General features: G+C 33.0%; 1 protein-coding gene across 7 annotated transcripts in view; it reads right to left on the minus strand.

Annotated features, from left to right (window-relative positions):
• LOC140674118 (zwei Ig domain protein zig-8) overlaps positions 1–26,343 on the minus strand; it is a 110,383-nt gene that overhangs the window by 82,460 nt on the left and 1,580 nt on the right. The window contains exons 1-2 of one of the 7 annotated variants that reach the window (XM_072907782.1): positions 21,674–21,692; positions 12,428–13,306 (exon numbers count right to left, since the gene is read on the minus strand). In XM_072907782.1, coding sequence (XP_072763883.1) covers positions 12,428–12,563 — 136 coding nt within the window. In that variant the 5' untranslated portion in view covers positions 12,564–13,306; positions 21,674–21,692. Of the gene's footprint in view, positions 1–12,427; positions 13,599–20,363; positions 21,081–21,673; positions 21,693–26,343 lie in introns of those variants that run through there. The other 6 variants (XM_072907719.1, XM_072907584.1, XM_072907638.1 and 3 more) reach the window with 6 other exon arrangements.

Below are 26,343 nucleotides of genomic sequence, written 5' to 3' on the forward strand. Positions count from 1 at the left end.
TTCTTTCTTGGCTTGCGAGACTCGTGTGACATTTACGCACATGACATATATCGTGTGAAAAACATATTAACTTTACGATTTAATCAAAAGAGTACGTACTCGTATGTAAAACTCTTGAAACAATATTTCTTAATTTACATTAATTTCAAAGATTACAAACAATAAGATACATTTTATTTTTAATATTCATATAACAAAGATTGTTAAATTTTTTATTAACATTAATTTAACACCAAGTCTAAAATTTATATCTAAAATTGTCCATAAAATATTAATAATTGTAAAAAATATGTGTATATAAACATAAAAAAAATTTCTTATCAAAATATTTATAATATTTATAAAATGTAGTAAGCACACTTTAAGAAGTTCTTCTTGAGAAAAAAGCTAAAAATTATATTGTTCTTTTACACAAAAGCTTGAAATAAAAACGTAATTTCATAGATAAGTTATGACGATTCGCTCAGTACAAAAGCAAGCAATAAAATATGTTCATATGTTTATGGTTAACTATGACTTTTTACATTTCCCGTATTGCCCAGCGGGTCCTACCAAACGCGCAATTCGCCCGCAAAAACGTGCCTCACAGTAAATCTCTGAATTACATCGCGCGCGATAAAATCAGGCGTATCACCCTATACGTAAACTTGCGTCCGTGAGCACGTTTTCGCGCATGGTCGCCAGAAAGTTACGATAACGTTTGCCTGAGCATTAAAAACGAAGGAGGAAAGAACACGACGACGTAGGCGAGGAGAAAGAAAACGAGATAAAGCTGAGAAAAAGGACGACAACGTCAGGAGAGGGTGCGAGATGAGAAAAGCGAAGCGGGTCGCAGAGAAACTTGAAAAATGCGACGAAGGCGAGGGATACCTTTCAGGTTGCCACCACCGACAGTACGTGCTTGGTCGTGTTTCTAAAGAGAAGAAATCACTCGTGCGCGTCCAAATTTCTATTAATCAGATCGAGTAACGCGATATCTCGATAGCTGTCTGCGCCGAGTTAAAATGCGATAAAAAGATTTTCCTTCATTGGTAGTAAAGTTAAATTGCGCCATGATTACGCTTTCCACGTTAATTGAACAATTTTCAACAACTATTTATCAATTCGAGAGAAAAAGAGAGAGAAAGAGAGAGAGAGAGAGAGAGAGAGAGAGAGAGAGAGAGAGAGAGAGATACTATTTTTCCATTTCCACCTAACTTTAATTACTTTTGCTACTAATTAAATCTTTGTAACCTTTTGTAACATGCCATTTTTCACATTCTTTATTTAGTCATACGATAAAATTACAAAACCGACATGTCCTTCTCAATTATTCTTGCAAATTCGAATGTAATAACAATTTTTTTTCGATATTTTATTAAAGCGCCAAAATATTGAAAAAAAAAATTTTAAACGTATTATTGCCTTTAAAATGCCATAAAGTTTAACTTTTGCGCACCTTGCAATTGCAAAATGTCAAAATGGTTTCCCGACAATGAATCCGGGAACTTCTTTTCAACGCTTTTTGACGCATCAATTTTCGAAGTTACGTGCAAATCGAACTTCTGCGGAAACACGCCGGAATTTCGAATTGCGCGAAGCGACGCGACGGATAATGGTCGAAGAAAGTATTACATCTCGCCGGGAGTCGTCGCTCTCCGACCTCAATTTTCTCTCATCCGCGGTTTCGGCGGTTTATTGAAAAAGCTCAGCGCGAGTATGGCGTCAAAGTTCACAATCCGCTCGGAGTGCAGCGTCTAACCGAAGCGACAAATCGAAAGCTGAATCTCATCTCCGTTCCGTGAAAAATCTTGACGCTCTCGTCTCTATCATTTTTTTAATATTAAGCATATATGACCTTAATTCGTCATATTTTTACAACCTAAAATAATTCCGCTTGATATAAAATTGTTATTTTATAGATACAGTTTTTTTTTAATTTAACAAATTTTTTTTTATATAATAAATATAAATTACGGACTATTAAATGATACTTTACTCTTTACTTGATTGTTTGTATCATTATTAACGTTAACCAATACATTTTAGACTAAGAGCAACGTGTACTCTACAAGCACACATACAGAAAATATATTATAAATGCATACATATAGGTATTTGTAATTATAATCAAAATAATCAATATATTATAATTTATGTTTATGTTTTATGCATTATTATTATATATTGAGAATTATTATTCAGAACACTTAATTGTAAGCAATAAATTAATAAACTATTTGTTTGTATACTTTTAATAATATCTATTTGCATGTAATATGAGGAATAATCATATAATATTTGCATAATATTAACATTCATTGCCAGTGCAAAAACAGCATTTTATAGTAGACTTGTATTTCTCTTAATTATAACTTTTTTAAATGTTTTTATTAAATACGTTTGTGATCGCAATAATATATTTGATCTGAAAGATAAAGCACACACGTGATATCGAGCGGATACAAGGGAGAGACTTCCACCGCTATCTCTAATAATGATACAGTTGTATATGCATATCACGCGAAGAGCTATTATGACAATTGTTCTCTTAAAGTGAAGTGCGAATTTCAAGGTGATGATCTATGATCAAACTGAAGCGACCACGTCAATCCCATCATTTCTATATTATTATGCATACGTTTAAGAAGTAATTAAAATACGAAAGAAATAATGATCTTATTAACAATACTTTTTTAATCATAAAAAATTAAAATTTATAAATTAAAAAATGAAAATTTGGACATAACATTATTCAAATTTGTTAATAAATTGTAGAGTTCAATATAAATAAAAATCCGATACATGAAAACCGATACATTTGCTTTTTAAAGATAGAATGGTAAATAAATATTCCAACAGGATGTCACGACAGAAATGTAAAAGTCGATCGTCGCCTTGGAAAAATATACGCGCGTAACATCAGCACGAGCATACCGCGTCGTGCAGCTTACGATGCAGAAACACACCATAATATGTCAAATTAGTCGTAAAGCGAAACGCGTCGACGGGGTTTATTTGTGAGTCTTTGTAGGATTAGTATGTGAGTCCAGAAAGCGGAAGTCGCAAAACGAAAAAAGAGCTCAGCTTGGCGCCGAGTTCAGCATGCTAGCGAAAGCTCTGTGACAAATTCACATGCAGAATAAATTATATCCGACTTTGTATATACACGTGGCGCCGTGTTATATTCAACAGTAGCCTTCGCATTCATTCCTCCTTACGTGTCAAGCACTTTTTGACAAGCGAAAATATATTATTATATAATAACATATTTTCCATAAATCAAAGCTTTTAAACGTTAAAATTTTTAAACATTTATATGTGTAAAAAATCATTTTTTAAATAAAATCAATTAATTTATTAAATTATTTATATCAACTATCCGTTGAAAAGATCGTGAGTTTAACATCTGTTAATTAAAATGGGAAAGAATTTGATAAGAATCCATTCATCGAAGTTTCATTTTTCCATCGAACATTTTTATAATGTATTCATACATAATTACGCGTCATTAAACATAAATAATGACGCGGAGATCTTAGCAAATACTTGGTTGAAAAACACGCTCTGTGAGCGCCCTGTGCCTGGAATGTCGCTTACCGAGTCATTTTTCACGTTCGTACGAACGCCACGGCAGCGCGAATGCATAAAACGACAACAAGAAACGTACTGTGGTAACGTACACGTCCGACTTCACCAGCCAGGCTGATGGAAGAAGAAACCATGGCAAATGCTTTCCGGAAACCCATTGGCCCGTCAGCGAGCGCGTATCGGGACTGAAATTGTCGAAGAAACGAAAATAAAGACGGAACTCTCGCGCGCGGTCAGAGCGAAAGTATAGATAGATCGATAAAGGGATTTATTGCCATACTTTTTAAGAGATTTTCTAAGAGACATAGGATAACTTGAAACAGATAGTGTTAATTGGGATTATCATTGCGAATAATGTCGTTGGATAATAAATTACGAAAACTAACTAAGTTATATGCAAGTTCTTTTTTTGGAATTGCAAGTCATAATTTTCAAGTTATAATATTATTTTTTACATGCTTTTGATTTAAATGAACATCTAGTTTTAACAAATGGACATCTGGTCTGTTTTTTATACATCATTCTGTACGGAAAATTTAAAAGATTAATTTTATTGAAATTCTTTAAATATTATAGATATATGTTATAGATATTTATTTTTATTCGGTTATCGTGTTGTTTGTATTAGTTGCATGCAAACAACGTTCTCTGTAATTTTACAAATAATTGAATCAGAGGTTTAATCATTCCACAATTTCAACAGCGATACACAGTTCAATGGTACACGCGCTTGAAACGCTACATATTCCATGAACAATGCTCGGAAAATTATGGCATAGTGTCAGCATAGACTATAGACTATATAGTATACGCTTCCAGTATTCGTATGAGTAGTAGAGAAAGCTATTCTCCAATACGATTCTGATTTCAAGATGAATTGTGTTGCAACATGTAAGTATAATGATGAATCTGGACAAATCATAGAGAAAAGAGAAGAGTTAATTTCAAAAAGAGCATGAAATTTTATCAAGATAGAATTATTATTCGCAATTTATTTTCCATAACAAATTTTATAATAAATATTTCTTGCTAAAACATTATTCCACTTAAAATATTGATTAAAAAAAATTTTTTTTAAATAAAGAAAAATGTACTTTTTAATGACAAATGTCAAAAGATTGTATTTATTTCTCCGATTAATAGGTCGTGAAATTTTTAGTCAATATTTATGGACTGTCTCAATTCGTCCTGACAATTCCTTATCGGTCGCACTATAATTTTGCCACAATACTGAAGTTTCCCCTAACTAAGCGTCCCTAAAATGTCCATCACACGTCCTTTCCAGCATGCAGAATTCGCGAGTCCTATCATCTATGTCAATCGAATTCCAGTCACGCGCATAGACATCGATCTAACGTACCGTAATTAATCTATAAATAGCATGGAACGGTGGTGTCACAAGAGCGAAATGGGGATTCGAGCGAACTTCGTCGATGAGCTTGGGAAAGGGCTTGCCAAGCCCTCGCTGGCAAGCAGCACTAGACCGATACACGGATTGTAACCCGTTAACTCGACTGTGCTGCTGTGTGATTTAGAGGTATCTCGCGTGAATGTGTCGCGCGCGGATACGGATCTGCTGCGACAAACGAATGTTTTCCTGTTTATGTGAAGTCGCGTCCCCGATGAATCGACTGCGGGACTCCACTCTTTTTCACTTAGCCACTTTTTCCCCGCGTTGTTGTATCGATGTCTACTGCGCGCGATTCGTTCTAGTTTCATCGACACTTTGACAGAATTTCATGGCACGATTAACACCGTAGTCATTCTCTCTTTAAGTTTTAACTTTTTACTTGAATACATCGTCTTTGGAAAAAAGATAGATTTAAAACAAATCGTTTTGCTCCCATCGATTGGGAAGGAGAGTATTTCGAAAAATATAATTAGAGATATTGAAAAATTTCAGTAACAGTTCATACTTGAAGACAAAATATATTCATTTCTATTATTAAAACGTTATTAAAAACACTGTAGGAAAAGAGAGAAATAAATAATAAAATACTTATACAAATAATATATTATTATTATATTTGTTTGATGATTCTATGTTTGTGAGTTATCTGATTTATTAATATTTTTGTCTTGCAACGACAAAAATATTTTAAAATATGTATATTTGTGCTTTATGTTTTTAATTTAACACAAATATTTGTTTCTATCTATTGTTGATGGAATTCGCTTCATATCGTCCATTTCATATAGACTGTCATATGCTTGGAGACATTTGCCTTTTTTATAAAATAATTTCTCTCTTTCTCCCTCTTTCATATAATACAGTGTAGTTATTATTTTATTTTTATTTAATAATAAAAACTGACTACATAAATCACTATGTATCAAAACAAACATTAAGTCATACACATATCTCGGATACACACTATATCGATTTGAATCAATATAAACGCATCGATACATATCGAGGAAACATGTCTGTATAAGTGCTCTGCAAACCTATAAAAAAGCAGATATCAAAGAGCCGAGCGAAAAATACTCCGCGCGAAAACAAAAAATTAATATAAAGATATATCTCGTTCAAATGATTTTAATATCGCGCAAGTCAACGAACGAACCACTCTCCCTTTCTATATAATTAGCGTAGTACACATATACATACATGTGTATAGATACGCTCTGGCGTCTCCATCTGGCTTTGTTAATAAAATCAGTGGCATTAGAGAGAGAAAGAGAGAGAGAGAGAGAGAGAGAGAGAGAGAGAGAGAAAGAGAGAGAGAGAGAGAGAGAGAGAGTGTCCAACTTGCTGCTCTTCGCCCACATATGTCCACAGGTACACAACAGTTGAAACTGTTTGAGTATCCAGCAATGATCCATAAGATTTGCTTCGCGAGATTGGCTAGAGATAAAATAACAAGAAGCGAGGAAGTGCAACAATGTTGCTTTACCTTGTTTAATTTAACGTGTAAATCTGAGGAAATAATATTGCGACCGTGGGGCGCGGCCTGCCATTTATCTCATTGTTATCGGAAGGTATTACGGTGTAATACGTGAAATTCATTTTGTATAGAAGAGCGAATGTTTTCGTATCATTATAAACCGCTTATGCAATTATAATCGTTTGCCATACAAATAGATATTGAACGTTTCTCCGGCGAGAAGAACATATATGAAATGATAGTCTTTCAAAAAAATGTCGTTAGATTTTATTTCTCATTGTACTCATTTAATAATATACGTATATACCGTATATACGTGTTTGGAAAATTACACCTAATCGATTAAGTATATTAATCTTTATAAAATATTGCAATATTTTGAGCGTACTCTACTTTTTCTGGAGACAAAAATTGTGAAGACAAAATTTCCTCCGATGTCAACCAAGGTGCTTTCGCAAGACACGTGTCACGTAGGATAAAGATGGTCATAATTTTCTAAATACAAAAAACGTACTTTTATTTTTGTTATTTTTTAATAGTATTTGGCATATTATCTTCCCTGAAGCTTAAATTACGTAATATTATCGAGATTAAAAGGAAAATATTTAATAGAAATTTTATATTATCAAAATAGTAGAACATAAGCATTGGCCATCTTATCTAACTTTTAAGGAAAAGATGACTATAGTGACGGAAAGATGGCCATAATATTTATAAAAAAATAGTGAAAATAAAAATTATAGGTCATACAACAATTTACATATCTTTATAATATATTTAACGTCGATTACGATAGCTTAACTGTAATTTAAACTTTGCAGGTAGTCAAAAGTAAAAATATGATAAAAAGATTCAAAATATCGTTATAATTCGAATAATATATGCACATAAACTACTGTAAATATCGATTATCTTTGATAATGACTAAAAAAGCGCTCTATGTAATGATTATTGAAAAAATTACAGCCATCTTTTCTGCCATCATACCCTAGTTTACCCTATCAACATCGTTCATTGGGTAGCCCCAGCTGGACACGTCGGTGCGAATTTTTGACTGTAATTCGAGACTGCACGGTCCACGGTGACTTCTTCTAATTAGCGCGACTCATCTGTCAAACGGAGCGCGACGACCGAATTTCACCGGGCTCGGCGGTCGAGCCCCGGGTAAGAAGGAGGTTAAACCGCAATCCGCCCAAGAGTAGCGGTGAATCATTCTATGAGCATAAATTAGCGCCCCGTCACAACGCCGGTTAATTAATTAAGGTAAATCGTCCTAAGCGTAAGTATTCACTGGCGGCGCCGGCGCCCGGGCTACTCTCCTCGCTCGCTTCCCTCTTGTGCGACGACTCCACCGCGATCCTCTTTATGGCTAACCACGCGATGCGTTTTCGGCACAGGGAGCCCCGAAAGCGCTGGAAGTTTTATTTTCGGTTGTCTCGACGTCAAGTGAGTGCGTTTCGCGACGTTTTGCACTCCAACCGCTCGATAGTCCCTGCTGGCAACAGTAGTTACCAAAACTTTTGCAAATCATCTGTCCGTTTTGAAATCATACGTCGTGAAACCGCAATTTTCGAGCACAATAGAAAATTGCATTCTCCTCTTGCATTAATGGAATTTTAATTTAAATTTTTTTTACGTTTTTCCCTATACTATTTCATGAAAATGCGTTGATTAATTCTTGTTTATTATTGTCACAGCGTATTTTTTCAAAGCGAGCAAGAGAGCATAACACAGGAAATAGGAAAAAAGGGCAATACATTGATTCGAATTAATGTTGCATTCAACTGTTTGTATTTGCTGTCTCTATACGAGCAAGACAAATCGAGTTGCAGCTCGCTCTATTGATAGACACGCGGTTCGTTTCCGCCAGACGAATACAGTGGAGGATAGTTTGTTTTCGGTTCTCCCTTTCGGCGATATGTAGCTAGCATTGTCTCGGGGAAAATCGAGCAGTAGTGAATCGAATTTTCTGCCGCACCGTTACGGTAAATGTAAAACAGCTTCTCCTCTTTGAAGAGGCTGCTATTCTGTTATTTCTAGCAACTCTATATTCGTGCGATTATCTAATAGACTGTATCGTTCACAAATTGCTTCAAACTTTCAGTTTCATAGAAAAACGTCGGATCGGTAATTGTATCAAAATTATATATGAATATATATATGAAAATAAGATATTTATAATACATTATGCTATAAAAGGAGAGACAAATTTAATATACTTGTCCTTTTCATAAATACTATTCTTTGTTGAATATACATGTTAAATAAAAATACGGAAAAATTACAAAAATTAGCGACTGAAGAGACGCAAGTAAGCGTTGAAACGTCTCGTATTGTATAATCATTAATTTAATAAATACAACCTAATGTCGAATTATGTGAATTGTTAAAAAAAAACTGACCATTCATCTACAGTTTAGCTCGTAATAGGTTTAGCTGAATATTCCTTTAAATAATCCTAAAAATTAAATTTTAAAAGATAAAAATCATATTTTTCATAAAACAAATTTTACTTCAAACTTAGGGTAACAATTTCAATTGACAAATATCAAATAAATGTTATTTTAGTTTGATGTCCTTTCTACTGTGTGGAAATCAACACGGGACCTGAATCTTAGATCGCTTAGATCGCTAAAACTAGATGTTTAGTTTACAGGGAACTTCAAATGTGGCACTCGGTTCAAGAAACCAATTAATGCGCCGTTCTTGTTCCTTTGGAGATAAGTAAACTTTGCACAAAGTACTTGACCAGGATTAACAATAAGACTATTTACCACGTTTCAGCACAATACCTCACATCTAAAGATTCAGATATTTAAACATGGCTTTAAAAACTTGTTTGAAATACAATATTTTAAATAAAATTTATAATATAAGATTGAAAAAGATAATGTAGTAGAAAAGAAAAAACGAGTGATTTTTCAAAGGCAAAATTAAATTTTTATTTTAATAAGCGTTAAAATTGTTATAAACAATATATATTAAAGATATATTAAAGAATTTCATTTATAACACATAATATTCCATTTATAATATTAAAGAATTTAATTTATAACATGTTATCTGAAAACTAATTTATTTAAGCTTTAACGTACAAATGTACGAACAATATTTGATATTGAAGAGGATCAAGCTGAACGCAACATATAAAAGCGTAAGCTATCAACCGTGTTTCCTTTGACACAATTTTACGCAGTCGCGTACATTTAGAAACGTTGGAATTTTACGAATGCACGAACACATGTGTACGCAAGCTTTTATAGTAGCATATGGTCGTCATAAAGCCAATGCTCCATAAAAACATACGTTACTGAAAAAAAGGCGTTGGCGTCGCAAATCCCAATATCTTATTTTCTTGCGTATCGTTATTTTGAATGCAAAAATAACGTCGCGTCACTTCAAAGAAATTTTTTATAAAGAATTCAAACATTTTATCATCACATATCATTACATAGTTAAGAATAAAGAAAGTTTTTTTTTCACAACAAAAACAGTTTTTAAAACATTTAGTTTAATTATACAACACATATCCTTGCATATTGGGTTATTATTATTATACATATATAATAGCTTTTATATTGTGTTATAATTTACATATTTGTTTATTCAACAACGCGAAAAATAATTTAATATTTGATACATATCTGTTTATTTATACGTAAATACATGTAATATGTGTTAAAAGGTGTATAATAAAGAATATTCTGTAATTGTAACAAAATAAACATTTGCGTGATTTTCAGGCGATATGCAAAATTGCCATATTTTATTTCTGGCTAAAACTGCGGAATTCACTTTTCTCCTTACATTTGAGTAAAATGTCAAAGCGAGAAATACAATGGTAAAGATTTGAGTGAAAATAGACTGGGAAATATGCACTCAGAAAGAAACACACCGAGTGAGACACGAAGTGCCAGCCAGCGTTACTTGCGAATTTAATTCTAGCTTTACAAATCCTGAGCGTACTGTAGACAATTACGAGATAATTGTTAATACGACTTGCAATTTGTACTACGGCTGGTGCCGCGCCTCGTTTAAACTCTCGTGTGCTTAATTAGTTCCTATTTTGCCTGTGAAGCGTTACGGGTTGCATATCTCGACGCATAGAGTCGCGTTCGCGTTCGAGTGCGTCTGAGGACATCCCCTAACACTACCCTTGCGTTTTACAAGGGTTTCTCTCAATTTATATTTCTAGTCACGTCTTCTCGACGTTAAAATAGAAGAATGTGTGAACTTATACGTTTTTCTAATTTAAATCTAAAACAAGATAGAAGAAAGTTTTAAGTACAAAAGTTAAATATATTGCTATATTTATTGTCATACATATAAAGATTGAAGAATATAATTATACATATAAAAAAAAATACAATCATACATTTATAATTATTATGACACTTTGATCGAAAAATTATAAAACACTATAAGTAAAAAAAAGGAAAAGAGAGAGAGAGAGAGAGAGAGAGAGAGGTCTAAATATCATTTAAAATTAATATAATTTTTCAGAAATTTAAAAATAAAAATAATTTGGCAAAAAATGTTATAGTTATTAGTTATGGTATACTAGCTTTATTATGATGTTACGGTGACCGAATTAGCGGCGCATTTCCATTAGTATAACTCCGTCAGATCTGGTAAAGTCTATTTTTAATGAGAGCAGCGCTCAAATTGTCTCAGAGTCTCTAAATGTATTTATGCAGTAGCCTCTCATATTATATTTATGCATGTAGATTTTGTCATCAAATTGCTTGTACTACATTATTACGTAAATTTTATGCAAAATTAAATGCAATATTACTTTTATTTGACTTAAATAAAGTTACATAAAAATAATAAATCTAATTACATTAAAAATTTGCATAAAAAAGTTACATTCTTAGCATTGCAATTATTAATTAATTACAAATTAATTGCAAATTAAATTATAATAAATTAATAATATTTATGTATATTTCTTTTCATTTTCATATGTGCGTAATTAAGTAAATTTGTGCTCTCTAAATAAAATACTATTATTATTATCACTGCTTCACACATTATTAGATAATATAAAATTCTTGTTAGATAGAATAATGTATGTGCTTTTCATAAAAGTGAATTCAATATTTTCTGTTTTCATTATGTAACACCAAGTGTTATTGCTTATTTCGTTCCATCTTAGTGACTTTCTCATTATAAAGTTGAAGCACGGCAAGCATCACGAACGACATTAAACTAATCTTTAAAAGATGGAGATGACAGCGCCCAAGGTGGGCGGCAAAGATTTGTGGGAAAAGTTTTGCAAAATTGAGACCACGCGAGGCTTGATGAGCACCGTGATTTATGCTCTTCATTTCTCAGGTGAGACCGCGAGACCTTATATTAAAGAACGACTACGAGAAAAGTTTCACTTCTGCATTCTGCATCAACGATGCAGAAATCATATTATCATTATGCTCGGCATTGTTGACGGTGATAGCATGGCTTGTGATAGTGTGAGTTATCATCTAATGAGCAACAACAGATTTTTATTTTTATGATAGATCGAACAGAAAGAATATATTTGCGTAACGTTTGCTAAAATTTATTATCAAAAAATCTGGTATCTTGATGCAGATAAAAGTTTACGCATTATTTAATTGTAATTTTATTTATAACAAAGTGTATAAAAATTTCAGAAATAAATTAAAATTTTATCTGAAAATCTTTTATCTGACTTTTTTTATCTGAATTCCCTATCAAGTAGAATAAAAAATATCCGATAACAAATTCGCATATGTTGCGCATTAAAAAATTAATCTTAAGAATACTCACATATATATGTAAGATTCAGAAAAAACCATATTTTTACAAATGACACAACCGACAACTGCATGAATTATGCACTTGCCTTGACGATAAAATTTCACGTTAGTCGTATCACGAAAATATAGAAATCGAAAGACGACGAAATATCCGAAAGGCTGAAAGTAAAAAGAATCATCGATACTAACCGGTAAAAATAACACCCGGCAGCGAGGCGCAGATAGTCAAGTACACCAGCAATATTCCTCGAGCTTGACACACCTTCTGGCAGTAATCCAGCTTTTTCCCGCTCGGTAGGCCACCGATTCTTCTTGGCCCCTTCATCGTGCCGCATAGTTTTCGTTCCAACCACGTAAACCGCGCGCGTTACACCCGGATTAGAGCGCGAGAAGTTTAATAATGCTTAACGCTCGTGCTTTCTCTCTTCCTTCCCTTCTTACTTACTTACTTACTTACTTACTTCCTTCCTTCCTTCCTTCCTTCCTTCCTTCCTTCCTTCCTTCCGTCTAGCTTTCGATTCTCGCACACGTGACGCGAGATTTCGTAACGATCTTAACGCGCGTGCCGTGGATGCGAACTGCATTCATTAATAGGATGCGATTGTATCGGGCAGTGCATTGTGCACGCAGCCAGCGTTACGAATGATACACGCAAAGTGATCCTTCTTCCTCGCAATACGGTTTGTTATTGTAGCACTTTTATTTCGTGTTACACGGAGAACTTAGACTCGTAAATGAATTCACTGAACTTTCGGCACAATCGAAATTATATCACTGAAACTCATTCTCTCACTTTGCACGCAGAAAACGTTTAATTTCACTTTTGTGATTTCTCTGCGGTAGTATCTTGTGTGCTAGCATGAGATATGCAGCAGTAGTTGGAAGTAATTGTAAAACTAATAAATTATAGTCAAACTTTTCTCGACGATGAAGTCACTTTGTGTGTTCAATATATATATGCATAATTATTCTTAGAGATTATACGGAAGTGTACATACATATCATATTAAATTCTTTTATTTTTCTGTTGTGTGTTGCAACCCCGCAGGATATCCCATTTATCTGCAACTTCAAGATAGGTACTTTGGGACACTGCCAGCAAAATTCTATATTTTTTGGTAAAATTTTTAGTATATAACTTTTTCTGATATAATAATTATGAGTTGGACATTTATCCCCACACAATTTTATATTTCCAATTAAGATTATTCGTCAAATTTTTATAATATGCAAATATCTACCTATATTATAAAAAAAAAAAAAAAAAACAAAAATAGATGAATTAAAATAAGAAAACAATCTAACTTAATTAAATATATTTCAAGGTATTTATATTTTTTTTAATTATAAATGAACATCATCAAAATTTAAAACTTTTAATTAGAGATATTATTTTTATCTGCATTATAAAAAATATATTAACGTTTTTCATAGATTCTATGATTAATTTAACTGACGATTTTATAATCGTAGAAATCATCAGTAATTAATCGAAAGAGTACATAACGCATTTAAGATAATATGAATCGACATTAAATCCTAAATATATGTTTTATCAGAGAACTGAAATTAACAGAGAATTGAAATTTATCGGTGTGATACGATGGAGACGCCGCGATTCGTGGAACGTGGCATAAGTTGCCGTGCACTTTTCGCCACGATAACTAATTAACGAACTTCCGTCTCACGATAGTACCTCAAACCGCATCATTAATGCTAAATTTAACGCGCTGTCACTCATCCAGTATAGTAAGATCTGGCAGCATGATAAATGGCATCCGTTTGTGCGATTTCAGTATGTCTCTGGTATGCGATACCAACAATAAGATTCGGATATGCGATGTATTATACCTGCCTGCTTATATGAATGCAATACGTTTGTCATAAATTTTGGCAGTTAATTTTCGCGATTACTCATGTTCCGCACAATAAAATGGATCAGCACAAAGTTAAATGGTAGTGAAACTGACCATCTTGATTTCTGCATCATATTATCATTATACAAATGGATAACAATCATTTTCACAGTGCCTGGCAGAGTAATTTTGTAATTATTCTGTTTATATAATTACGTAGATAACAAAAACTATATTATAGTTATATACAATTCATAAAGAAATGTTGACTCATTATGAATATTTAAGTTTCACTCATCATGATGAAACCTATTTTAAACGGTTAAATTAATTTATGATGACTAAAAATTAGTTAAAGTAAAGAGAAAGATATTTGTTTTATTAAAGGTACCCTCACGCAGCTTTACATTCTTTATAATAGAGAAGCAACGAAGACATGTTGTGAGAGGAATTGACTTTGTAAGTTTAACTTAGATTAAATGGGTGAATCAACCTAATGGCGACTGCATCTGTTTCCAGTAAAGATCGTAAATTCACTTTTACTGCGCGATATTTAACGGCCATATCATATGCTTTATAAAATGATATTATTTTTTATGGACTTTTAACTCCATGACAGTTCTGTATAAATAATTAATTACGCAATTATCTGATTAATAAATTATACTTCAAAGGCATATTCATACGCACTTGTTATGTGCATGTACTTGCATAACCAAGCAGAGAAACGTATTGCAATATATGATTAGATATTTTTTTATAGAGTGATAATAACTTTTTGACATATGTAATATTTCTGTGATTAATAATGTCAAGCTTAAAACAGAATCGATTGTCAATCACTATAATCCTAACGTAATAATAAATTGCTACGTATTAAATTTTGTTCGATTTTAATTAAAATGTGTAGTTATTTCTGTATTCAGTAACAACGTTATTGAATTTTATCCGCATGTAGGTTAATTAGAGGCGGATGGATCGTGGAAGCAGCGCGTTTCACCTCTAACTATGCTTCAAAACAACCTCGTTAATTTCCATCTAAAAGTCTCGATTTTCCGCTAATGAACACATTTCTGGTCAAAGACTTATTGATCCCCGGTATACAAAAAGCAACACAGTTGCATTATACGAGAGTAAATTGATCCTGTTCAAATTAAGCCGTAGTTAGATACAATGACAGTTCTCCATTAATTAATTCGTCAAATGGTTTTATAACGGCACGTCGTCGTCATTGTCTTCATCATCATCGTCTTCGAGGTATTTCTACGTGTCGGAGGGAATTATTTGTCACGTCATGGAAGGAAATACTTTCTTTATAAGTCAAATTAAAGTAAATGAGTAAAATAGCTCAGTGAAAAAATACGATATTATAGAATTTATTTTATACCATAAAACATGACTATTGTCACATCTGCAAATGTCAATGTACCTTAAATAAGATGTTCTCAGAATAAAAATTTCAATTTAGATTCTTATTGCGAGAAAAAAGGGAAAGACATTATTCTCTTAAAGCTACTCATAAATAATGTACTCAATAAATGACAAAAAAAATTCAAAGATAAAATATATTACTTTTTGATTGAAAATAGCAGTACAATTGTGTGTCAGCTTCGTGAAATATCTAAATTTTAATTTAAATTTTTGGTTCAATGAAATAATTGTCGTTTTTTTATCAATAAAAAATGTTATTCTGCGAGTTGCGAGTTGCAATATCAGAAGTGTAGCATTTAATTTTGACTGTTTCGATCGAAAACTCGGGGACACGCGGCCACAAAAAGCATGCTGTTTTGAAAACATCACAACGTAATTTCATGAGAAATATGTCGAACTACGAATAAAGTGGCAAATCCAATATGAGAAATCTGCATGGTAGAATAAAATTATTGTAGGCGCAATAATTACGAATGCATTATGTTATTGTTTTTTTTACCATCACATTATTAAAATACATTCTGTTTGTTAGTTATTTTATTATAATGTTTGTCAATTATTTTGATGTAATGTCACCAAATTTATAAAATAATAATAAAATTATATAGATAAATTTTAATAAATATAACGCGTATGTATATGTTAGTAATTGTGACAAAATGTATAACCCCTCGAATTTAGCAAACTCGCGGTACCCGAGTGACCAAACCCTTTGTAATTAGACCACCTAAGTCTTCTAGGAATTTAAATGAGACGAAATAATAATATACGTATTGAGCAATGTCCATATTTGAAATATTGAAACTATTAAATGTCCCAAATTATATTTTTAATTTCTTTAATTTTATTTTATTAGTCTTAAATCCAATAAAGCCTCTCCATATATATTCCTAATTAAAAAGTCGCTTATCTAATAATTGTGAGTACAAACTAAAAATTAAGCTCAATACCGTATTTTATAAAAATTACCCTCTCTTTTAAAAATATATATATTAATAAAAATTTATGAAACTAATATTAGAGCGCATATACACAAATATATTAAAAAAAAATAAACTTATAGAAATAAATAAAAGAAAATTCTTTGTTTTATATATTCTATACTACATATATTTTATTTTTATCTAGAAATATTATTGCAAATAATATATTTACTCATAGTAAAATTGTATTTCCAAAAAAACGGCATACTAAAAATAGAATTCATAAACCACTGCGGATTTTACATACATATTCGTATATAACTTGGAAGTTCATGTTGCAAATTAGTGAAACAGTTACAAAACCGAGCTATTCGTAAAAGTAATATTTTCCGTTGCAAGCATACATAACTGCTGCACCTAATCTTGTTCTAGCATCTCGCAATAAAATCCCATAATAAAATCTGTTTGTTCCATATATTTACACAAAGTCTACAGTTTTATAAAATTTCATCAAAATATTTCAAAATTAGATTTTTTTCTCACAAACGTATATTAAATATCAACTTGCAGGAAATAATTTTTTTTCAATTAGTTTTTATGGAAATTTTTCATAATCTCCTAAGATTGTGTTTAGAAAATCAACGTTTGTCCTCGGGGTATGTGTGTATATGTGTCTGTTAAACATGGAGATGGTGCCGGGTCAATTTTAAGATGCACCGCCATGCAGACACAAAGGGTAGATGCCGACCTCGTGGACAATGGCAATGCTGATGCAAGACAGCAGGCGCAAATTATCCCTGGGAGGTATTATTAATTAATGCCCTTGTTAAGCTACGGAGCTTGATGGGGAAGGAGCGAAGGAGAGAGAGATGCGGGTTGGAGATAGCGAGCGAGTGTGTTGCACAGGTGTAGAGGGTGGGACATAAAACTGAGAGCACGTAAAACGTCTGTGTGTATAGCGTATGTACGTATACGTGTGCGCACACGATAACATGGCGTGAATGTACGACATGCAGCGTACGAGCACACTGGGAATAACGAAATTTTCAGGACGAGACAAATTAAAATTCAAATACTTATATGACATCATCAGGCGAGAGAAGGCTCACATAAATAAAACGAGAGAAAAAAATAACATTGAATAATTTTTGTGAAAAAGCTACGAATGAATGAATAAACAAAAATGAATTTTCTCAAGGGCCAAGAATGAATTTTGACTTAACAGAAAATGAAGATATATAGAATGTGACATTGTAGTAGAATCATAGTAAAAAACGGAACGATAATATATCGTGTAAAAATAGATCGAAAGTACAAAATAATTTCTCATGCAAGATTTCATTCTTGAGTCAAGAAAAAAATGTAACAGCAAAGATTGAAAAATATTAATAATATCTTGCCTTTGCAAAGCCTTAAATTATATATCTAACAAATTTTTTTTCAAAATAAAATAAATATTATCTAATAATTCATTTTTTTCTTATTTTATAGAAATATTTTCAAAGTAAATCTTTTTTCGATCTTCCAAGTCTTTCACAAGACCTTTTAAAAACGGCTGGAACTACTGGAAGATCTCGAGCGACCTTTACATCCACATGTTATTTATACCGATTTCATTCCCAAGAACACGCGTATACGCGACGCCGACAACATTCCTCTCCTTTCTCTTTCCTCATCGCCGTTCTACATACGTAATTACCGAACTTAATTAAAATTTTGGAGATGAGAGAGAAAGCGAAAGAGGTAATGATGGCAAAATTGTGGTTAAGGCAGATGGGACTGTCGACACATTTAAGGATGTATTAGTTCTAGGAGAATGAAGCTTGAAACGACGCACATTAAAACGCTTCGCGGGTCGTCCGTACCGACAAATGTGATGACGAAAAAGGTCTCGGCGATTTGCGGGCGGTTCTAGTGGAGTAATTTTAGCAACAGCGGTTCAGGTGACTTCTCCACGAAAGGACGAAACTTTTTCGACATCCGTTTGCTTTTTTATTCCTCGCGGTGGCAGGGAATGGCGTGGCTTTGTGGTTCGAAAGGTCGATGTTGTCGACAGTATTGGTTTGCCTATTTTACTTTGCAGTATCGAAATTTCCGTCGAACGTCAAGCTTTATGTGTGCACACTTCCTTTTGGAGCGTTTTCAGTTTTTGCTTAAATAAACTGTACTGTGTGACACACTGTACTGTGTTCCTGCAAATTTAATGCTTCTATTCAGATATATTGACATTCTTGTTCGCATATAAAATAAAATAATATAAATGAAATAAAGTAAAACAGAGGCTATTCATTTTTCTTCAATTATTACGACAATGTATATTTAACAAAAGAGAAATTAATACATTGCCTGCAGATCGAAGAGATAGGAAACAAGAACCTATTAATAGTAACGTAGCATATCAACTTTATATGTATTGTATATTATATTTAAATACTATTATTACTTTTGCCTTTGGCTAATTTCGATATATTTTATCTTTTTTGAAATATAAATCATTAAATTTATTTTTTAATTTGTTTTTTAATCATTTAATTTACTTTATAATAACAAAACTATTTGCAAGTATATCTTTAGATTTGTTCAGGTAATTATCAAAGTATTAAAAGTACTGTTTAGTAATATTTCAGTGTCATATTTAATAATATTTGTGTAATAAATTTATAATAACACTATTTCTAAAGTAAACAATATATCTCTCGTCTCCACTCTCGGACTCTCATCAAGCTATCGCACTTTCCAACCCTTCTCGAGTTCTCGTGCAATTGGTTTTTCGTGTTCCAAGCACTTTGCTGTCCTCGAAATCCTAATTTCTCGTTTTTCACTCCCTCACTCCGTTCTCACCACCGTTATCCGGTAAAGCGAGCATTTCTCCGATAGTGCGATGCCCACGGAATCTCGCTATTGCGTTCCGCTTGATTTCCAGGTTTGTGACGAAAAGTACGAAAAATAGTAGAGAATTGTGGAATCTGTGTAAACAGATCGGAGCTGTGCGTGCTGTGACAACTTTTATTTGCTTTTAGTATTTTGGTCCTGCTCATCTCCTTTTCTGTGTATTTAAAATTAGTCGTTTATCAATCTGTTATTTTGGTTCTGTATTCCTATCCATTCTTTCTTTTCATTTTTTATTATATTTATCATTATGTTTATCGTTGTCTTTATCATTAACTTGTTAAATTATTTCAGTTGCAGTAATCTAAATAATTGATATATTATAATAATTGATATATTAATAATATATTAATTTAGTTTTATATATATATATATATATATATATATGCAGAGTCTCCTGTAATTTGTAAGAAACCTGCTAATGACAGATTCTTGAGATCATTTGAAGACAATTTTATCTCAGCGAAATACTCGAATCAATAATTTCCGAGTTATAAGTGATTGAAAAAAGGCGCTTTTCGCAAATTAAACTTTTTGGGGAGAGTTAAAAAATTACCTACCAAAACTATATTCTTTAGTTAATTTCAAATAGAGTTTACTCTAATAGAATTTTGATTTAATGCTTAATTACAAAGATTTACAATAGCAAAAATTGGAAACTAGCAAAAAATGATGATGTCCCTCGATATATTTTTATATCATATATTTTCGCTGAGGAAAAGTCGACTCCAAATGATCTCAAGAAAGTGCCCTTAAGAGGTTTTTCGCCAATTACGGGACAACCTGTACATATATATATAATTTTTAAAAATTATTAAAAATGTTTTAAGTTGAACAATTTGTTGCTCGAAATAATTTGTAAAAATAAAATTTGACCGTCTCCTTTTTATACTTGAATTACATAATTAAATTATAAACATGAATATCTTTTAACGTTTTATCATTATATTTTTATAGCTTTAAACTTGAGATTAATTATATATATACATATATTTGAAACAGATTATATTAATTGCATTTTCTCACTTATGATTTCAAAAATTTATCGATGCAAGGATTAAAAAATCAATTAATTTTCATCATCAAACGTTCTACAGTTTCACTAAATTTACACTAAATTAACACATATTGTCACGAAATTATCACTGAAATGTCTCATCCATATAACACCGAAGAAGAACGATCGAGATAGATCGGAGTCGGCACATGTGATACTCGTAGCAGCATACGAGACGCACTAAATCTCCTCAAGCTCCGTCTACATTGCGGTACGCGGTCCCTCTAACAATAAACTTAGGTAAGCCGACGAATGCGTATAACGTGCACACACGCGTGTCGGCCGCACGCGTGACAAAACAGTCGCACGCACTGTGAGTGCGTGAGGCGAACTAGCCGCGTGTGATGCGACGCACGGAGCACCAGAGACGATCCACTCGAGACGACACGCTGGTGTGCGTGGCCCACAATGATGACCGGTGTGAATTGTCGTCTCGTACGTCGTCGAGGAAGACGCGAGTAACACGTGTGAGTGAAATCGGTGCGGGTGGAAGGCCAATTGTCTTCCTTGTTGTAGCGCATGATATTGTAGTGGTGCGAGCACTTGTCTCTCATGAATTTGGAGCTCGTACGAAGATACGTGAATGCGCACAGAACTCGATAATCTGTGTGCGAGAGGCCCGCATTGTAGGCACCGCGGCGCCGAAATGTGATATAGCGAATCATGTTAATATTGTAAAGGAGATACGGGAAGCAAAGGGTCAAGTTTTATATATATATATATATAGATAGCACGCTATATGAATTAACACAATTATTATGTGCATATTATTTATACTATATTTCCAAAAATGATTACGCTCTCCAAAATGTAAATGAGGTAAAGACGTACAAATCGATCAAAGAATTGAAAGTAGAAAAAATTTTACAAATAAGTCCTGACCAATAAACATTAACATAATTTTTAATATAATTTATTTATTTGTAAAAATTAAATTCCTTTTTACGTGTATTGTAACATTTGAAAAAAAAGCAATTTTGCTGTGTCTCAATTTAGAGAAGAAGAATAGATTAAAACCTATGTTTCTCGAAGTGTGCAAATATTAGAGTTTGGATTTGAAAATGCAACAGTAATCAGTAAATATGTACAATCCTAATCAGTTTTACACATGATTGTTTATATTACAAACATAATAGGCCCTCATCACATTATGCCAAAGTATGCGTTTGTGCATTATTAACTATGTGCGAAATTCTATATTTTCTCCAAAATATGAATTATATATATATTTAGAATTATTAATAACAAATTTATTGTTATATTAATTTAAATTACTAACTACCGCATTGTACAGACATATAAATAATTTGGCCACTTTGTTACGACAATAGTACAATGCAACGATAACGAGAATTGTCAAAATATGGGAGCAAAAATATTTTGTTAGCCATGATGAATATGCGACAATCACAGAACGATGAATCTGGCGTTGTGCCCCGCTTAATCATATAAATCACTCGTAACAGACAGCTCGTCAATTCGAGGCAAGCAGCGTTAAAGGGTTAAGGGCTGAAATCTGTACACAGTGAACTCTGCTTATCGGGCAACACGTAGTAACGTTGCGTATCAAGCGCGTAGAGAATTCGCGGCCTGTTCATCGACGCGATCCGCGCGCAAAAGCGCAGCATCCGAGCGTGCATATCTCGCGCGATCGATCGTTCCGACGTTGCACGCCGCTAACCACGAATGCATACAAAATTTGCGAGCCATTGCGTCGAACGTGTGCTCCCCTTCTAATACGGGCAATCATAGCGACGCGCTCGTGTCCCGCTCCCGGCAAACGGGACAGAGATTTCACGTCTCCCGGTACGCTCTTGAGATCCGTACGTGAACATGAGAAGAGGCGCGCGTGGAATTTTTGTATGTAGGAAAATTTTATTAAGCGGCCCACTGAGAGGGAGAAAAAGAAAGAGAGAGAGGGAGACACAGAGCTTTGTGAAGTTTTTCTGTACGTGGGTGAATTTAAATTTCCACCACGAGCCCTGACCGCGGGAAAAGACTTTTTAGTCTTTATCTCGCATCTCGACATTTTGTATGCCAACTTGCTAAGCGCATTTCTCAACAGTTGTTATAATAAGTAAATTAATTAATTCAACTCCTATTTTTTTCTATTGCTGGTTTACTTTTTAAAATACTACTTATATTATTACTTATGTAATAATATAATAGGATAAACTAGGGTGTGAGGGCCATATGGAAAAGATGGCCATAGGCTGTAATTTTTTTCAATAATCGTTACATAGGGCGCTTTTTTTAATCATTATTAAAGATAATCGAAATTTACAGTAGTTTATGTGCATACATTGTTCGAAATAACGATATTGTGAATCTTATATCATATTTTTACTTTTGACTATCTGCAAAGTTTTTCATTTCTCCATTAAAAACTGTTATAACGTCGAATAAATTACAGTTAAGCTATCGTAATCGACGTTAAATATATCATAAAGATATGTAAATTGTTATACGACCTATAATTTTCGTTTTCACTATTTTTTAATAAATATTATGGCCATCTTTCCGTCACTATGGTCATCTTTTCCTTAAAAGTTGGATAAGATGGCCAATGCTTATGTTGTACCATTTTGATAATATAAAATTTCAATTAAATATTTTCCTTTTAATTTCGATAATATTACGTAATTTAAGCTTCAGTGAAGATAATATGCCAAACATTATTAAAAAATGACAAAAATAAAAATATGTCTTTTGCATTTTAAAAAACTATGGCCATCTTACTCGAGTTTACCCTAATTATTACTTATGTAATGTTTTATCGCGGTAAAACGAAGAAATCTCTGTCTTTCTCGATTCTTTTGATTAACGCTTACTATATTGATAATTGTAATATTGAACAGAATGCGATAGGATATATTGCTATGTGGAGTCTCGTCATTAATATTCCGACACACCGATCATCCCGCAACGTATACGATATGACATTATATCCGCGTATAAAATCATAGCGCAACATACGACAGCGAAACGCGATGCGTCTATTAACAACGTTTCATAGCAAACAACATTACTTTCGGCACGCAACATTACCCATCACACGCATTATAACGACGTCCTGACTTTACGTTCGGCCCATTTCGCGGCGGTCCATGAAGCTTGTTATCCCCGCGATTCATCCAACGAGCATCCGCGATGTCCGCATCCCTCGCGCGCGCGATTTACGAAATCACACCTTTAATCATACCATCCTTTTACTGCTCGTGTGATAAACCACGGATATGAGTATGAGATCTGCAATTCACACTGGACACACGTTTACACGCTCACCGACACACCGGCGCCGTCATAAACACGATACGAGTGTGACGTACGTTATAGCCACCATCTTTATATATGTATGTATATGTGATGTCTAGCAAGACGAAAGGGACGGAAAGGGAGAGAGAGATAGGATCGACATATTCGCGCGCGAATGTGATGAAACGTTGCGCTTGTGAATGTGCGTGTCAGAAATATTATGCAGATAAAATATTCATGGTTATCGGAACTCGGCGATCGAGACCGGCTTTATTTTCCGCGATGAATAGAAATGGTACCACCCATGCCGTGCAATCCGTGGAACGCGATTCTTTCTTCTCCTCTCGGTGGCGATAAAAAAAAAAAAAAAGGCGCCGAATGAATTTGATATGCTATCATGTATGTAGAAATAATTATCGGAGCATTTATCGCGCTTCTGCGGTAAGAGATTATTGGTAAATTTAAAATCGCCTTGATAAATGATTAACTATAAGGACAATTAAATAAGCAATACCTGCAATGAAGCGTCGACATTTCATAAATTATAATCAATTCTCAGTCATTTTTCTTTCTCATGGGAAACGCAAGATTGCACAAATGATTTGTGGAACTTAATAACGGCATGTCGGATTTAATTGCCATTTTTGTGCGTGGCCACGGCCGAAATGACTGCCGAGATTTGATTAAATTCCTAATTTGCGTGGGTGAAATTAACTCGGTCGCAGAAATATAAGTTTGCGGAATTAATTATCAAGGGCTCGAAACTCATTAAGGAACTATTGAAATTTTCATTAGAGTACAACTTCTATATTTTATGGTAAATTAATCCTACCTGCATTTGAATGAAATTTAATAATATTCTCTTAGAATATAAGTATGCTGATATGACAACAAACGCAAAATATAACTTTAGTAAAGAAACAAAGGAAAAAAAAATCCAAATTGCATGTATTATTGCATAAATATTTATGTCAATATATATGATTGCTTCCGATAACGATCGCGTGCCAAACATTTCGATTCATTTCGAATTCTCGATGGCAAATTATCGTCGTTATATATCACGGTATAATGCTCATATTGAATGGAATATAATACGCGGATTTATGAAATATTTAGAAAGCCATTCATTGCGATATATATATATATATATATATATATATAGTAGATATAAAGAAATTTTAAAGACCATTTAAAAAAAAAAAATTCTGATCGTAAAATCAATTGAATTCTCTTGGACATCTCCGTTTTTATAATTGGTTGAAAATGAAATATGATTAAATTGCGCCTATGTTACGCGCCGACTACGATGTAAGCCGGATGTGCTCGCAAAATAATTGGAAATATAATTGGACAAAGATACCGTACAGGTATAATAGCGACGGTGATACCACGCGATTCCCTTTTCTACTTTTATAAATCAACTCTCTCCCTCGTTATCGTAAAATCCAAAAATATTCCGAGGATTAAAATTCAATCACTCGAATGTTTCGAAAATACGCAGCTATAAAATAAATTCTAACTTCTTGCGCGATTGATCGCCGTTCAGGCATCAAATTAAAATCAATTATATGTATTTGTATAAGTTTATCGCAAGCTTAAAATCACCGTTTTACGTAAATAACTCGGCTGTTTTCTTGAAATAATTGAGAGTATAATTGACCAGATACACATAACAATTGCGTGACCGATGAAAAATATAATTCTCAGACTTAACTTCAATTATCTTTTAATTAACTGTTTTGTCTGATAACGTATAAAATATTTAGTACTGTAATTACAAGGATTGATTACATTTATACTGTCTGGTCTGCAAAATCCTGCATATTGCATATATAACGTCTTCAATGTTAATTTACGCATTCTATGAAAATGAGATAAGACGACGAAAAATAATAGACAACAATAGTAATGAATAGTCAATATCTTACACTGCTTAGATATATTCATCCCTTAAATAATATCGCAAGGGTTCCTAAGTTAATTAAGTAATAGCAGATGGAAGTTAGATTCTGTAAAAAAAACGCTGGCATCATGCAAATCGGAAATAATAATGAAAATCGACGGATAAAACATGGCCTCTTAGTGTCTTCTCCCCATTTCTATTTATAATTGTATTCTCTTTATGAGCGCACAAATGCGAGACCGTCATGGCTGGACCCAAATTATCTTCGTTATCACGTTATATAATTAGTTTCTCTTTGCGCTGCCAGAATTGTAGCCAGACGCGGTATAATACTTTAAGGATCGAAACGATATGTTTTGCACATTTGGCGTGCTCATTAAGAGCGGTCCGTTTGTATGAAACTATAGCTGTTTAATGTTAGTTTAAGTGGTAATTAGATTTTAAAGATAAAGTGAAATAAAACAAAAACAGATTGTATCTATATACATATACATATATATACTAGTATCTCATACATATACAAGTTCCAATGCACGTTTAGTAATTTACGTTTTGCAGCGATTACTTTTGCACAGAATATATTCAAGGATTAAACTTCTACCAATATAGGTGCTGTCATGCATAAACATTCCATTGAACTGTATAGTTTAACGTTACTGTTGTCTAGTGACCCAGCAAAAATCACTATTTAACAAAGAAGTTACAGACTGCAGTATTTGGTTGCAATTAGAGTGCAACAAAGGATACAATTCAGATTATCCTTTACAAATATCGTGATTTTAAAAAGG

Source organism: Anoplolepis gracilipes, chromosome 1 (genome assembly GCF_047496725.1).
Source record: "Anoplolepis gracilipes chromosome 1, ASM4749672v1, whole genome shotgun sequence".
In the NCBI taxonomy this organism is placed as follows: Eukaryota; Metazoa; Arthropoda; class Insecta; order Hymenoptera; family Formicidae; genus Anoplolepis; species Anoplolepis gracilipes.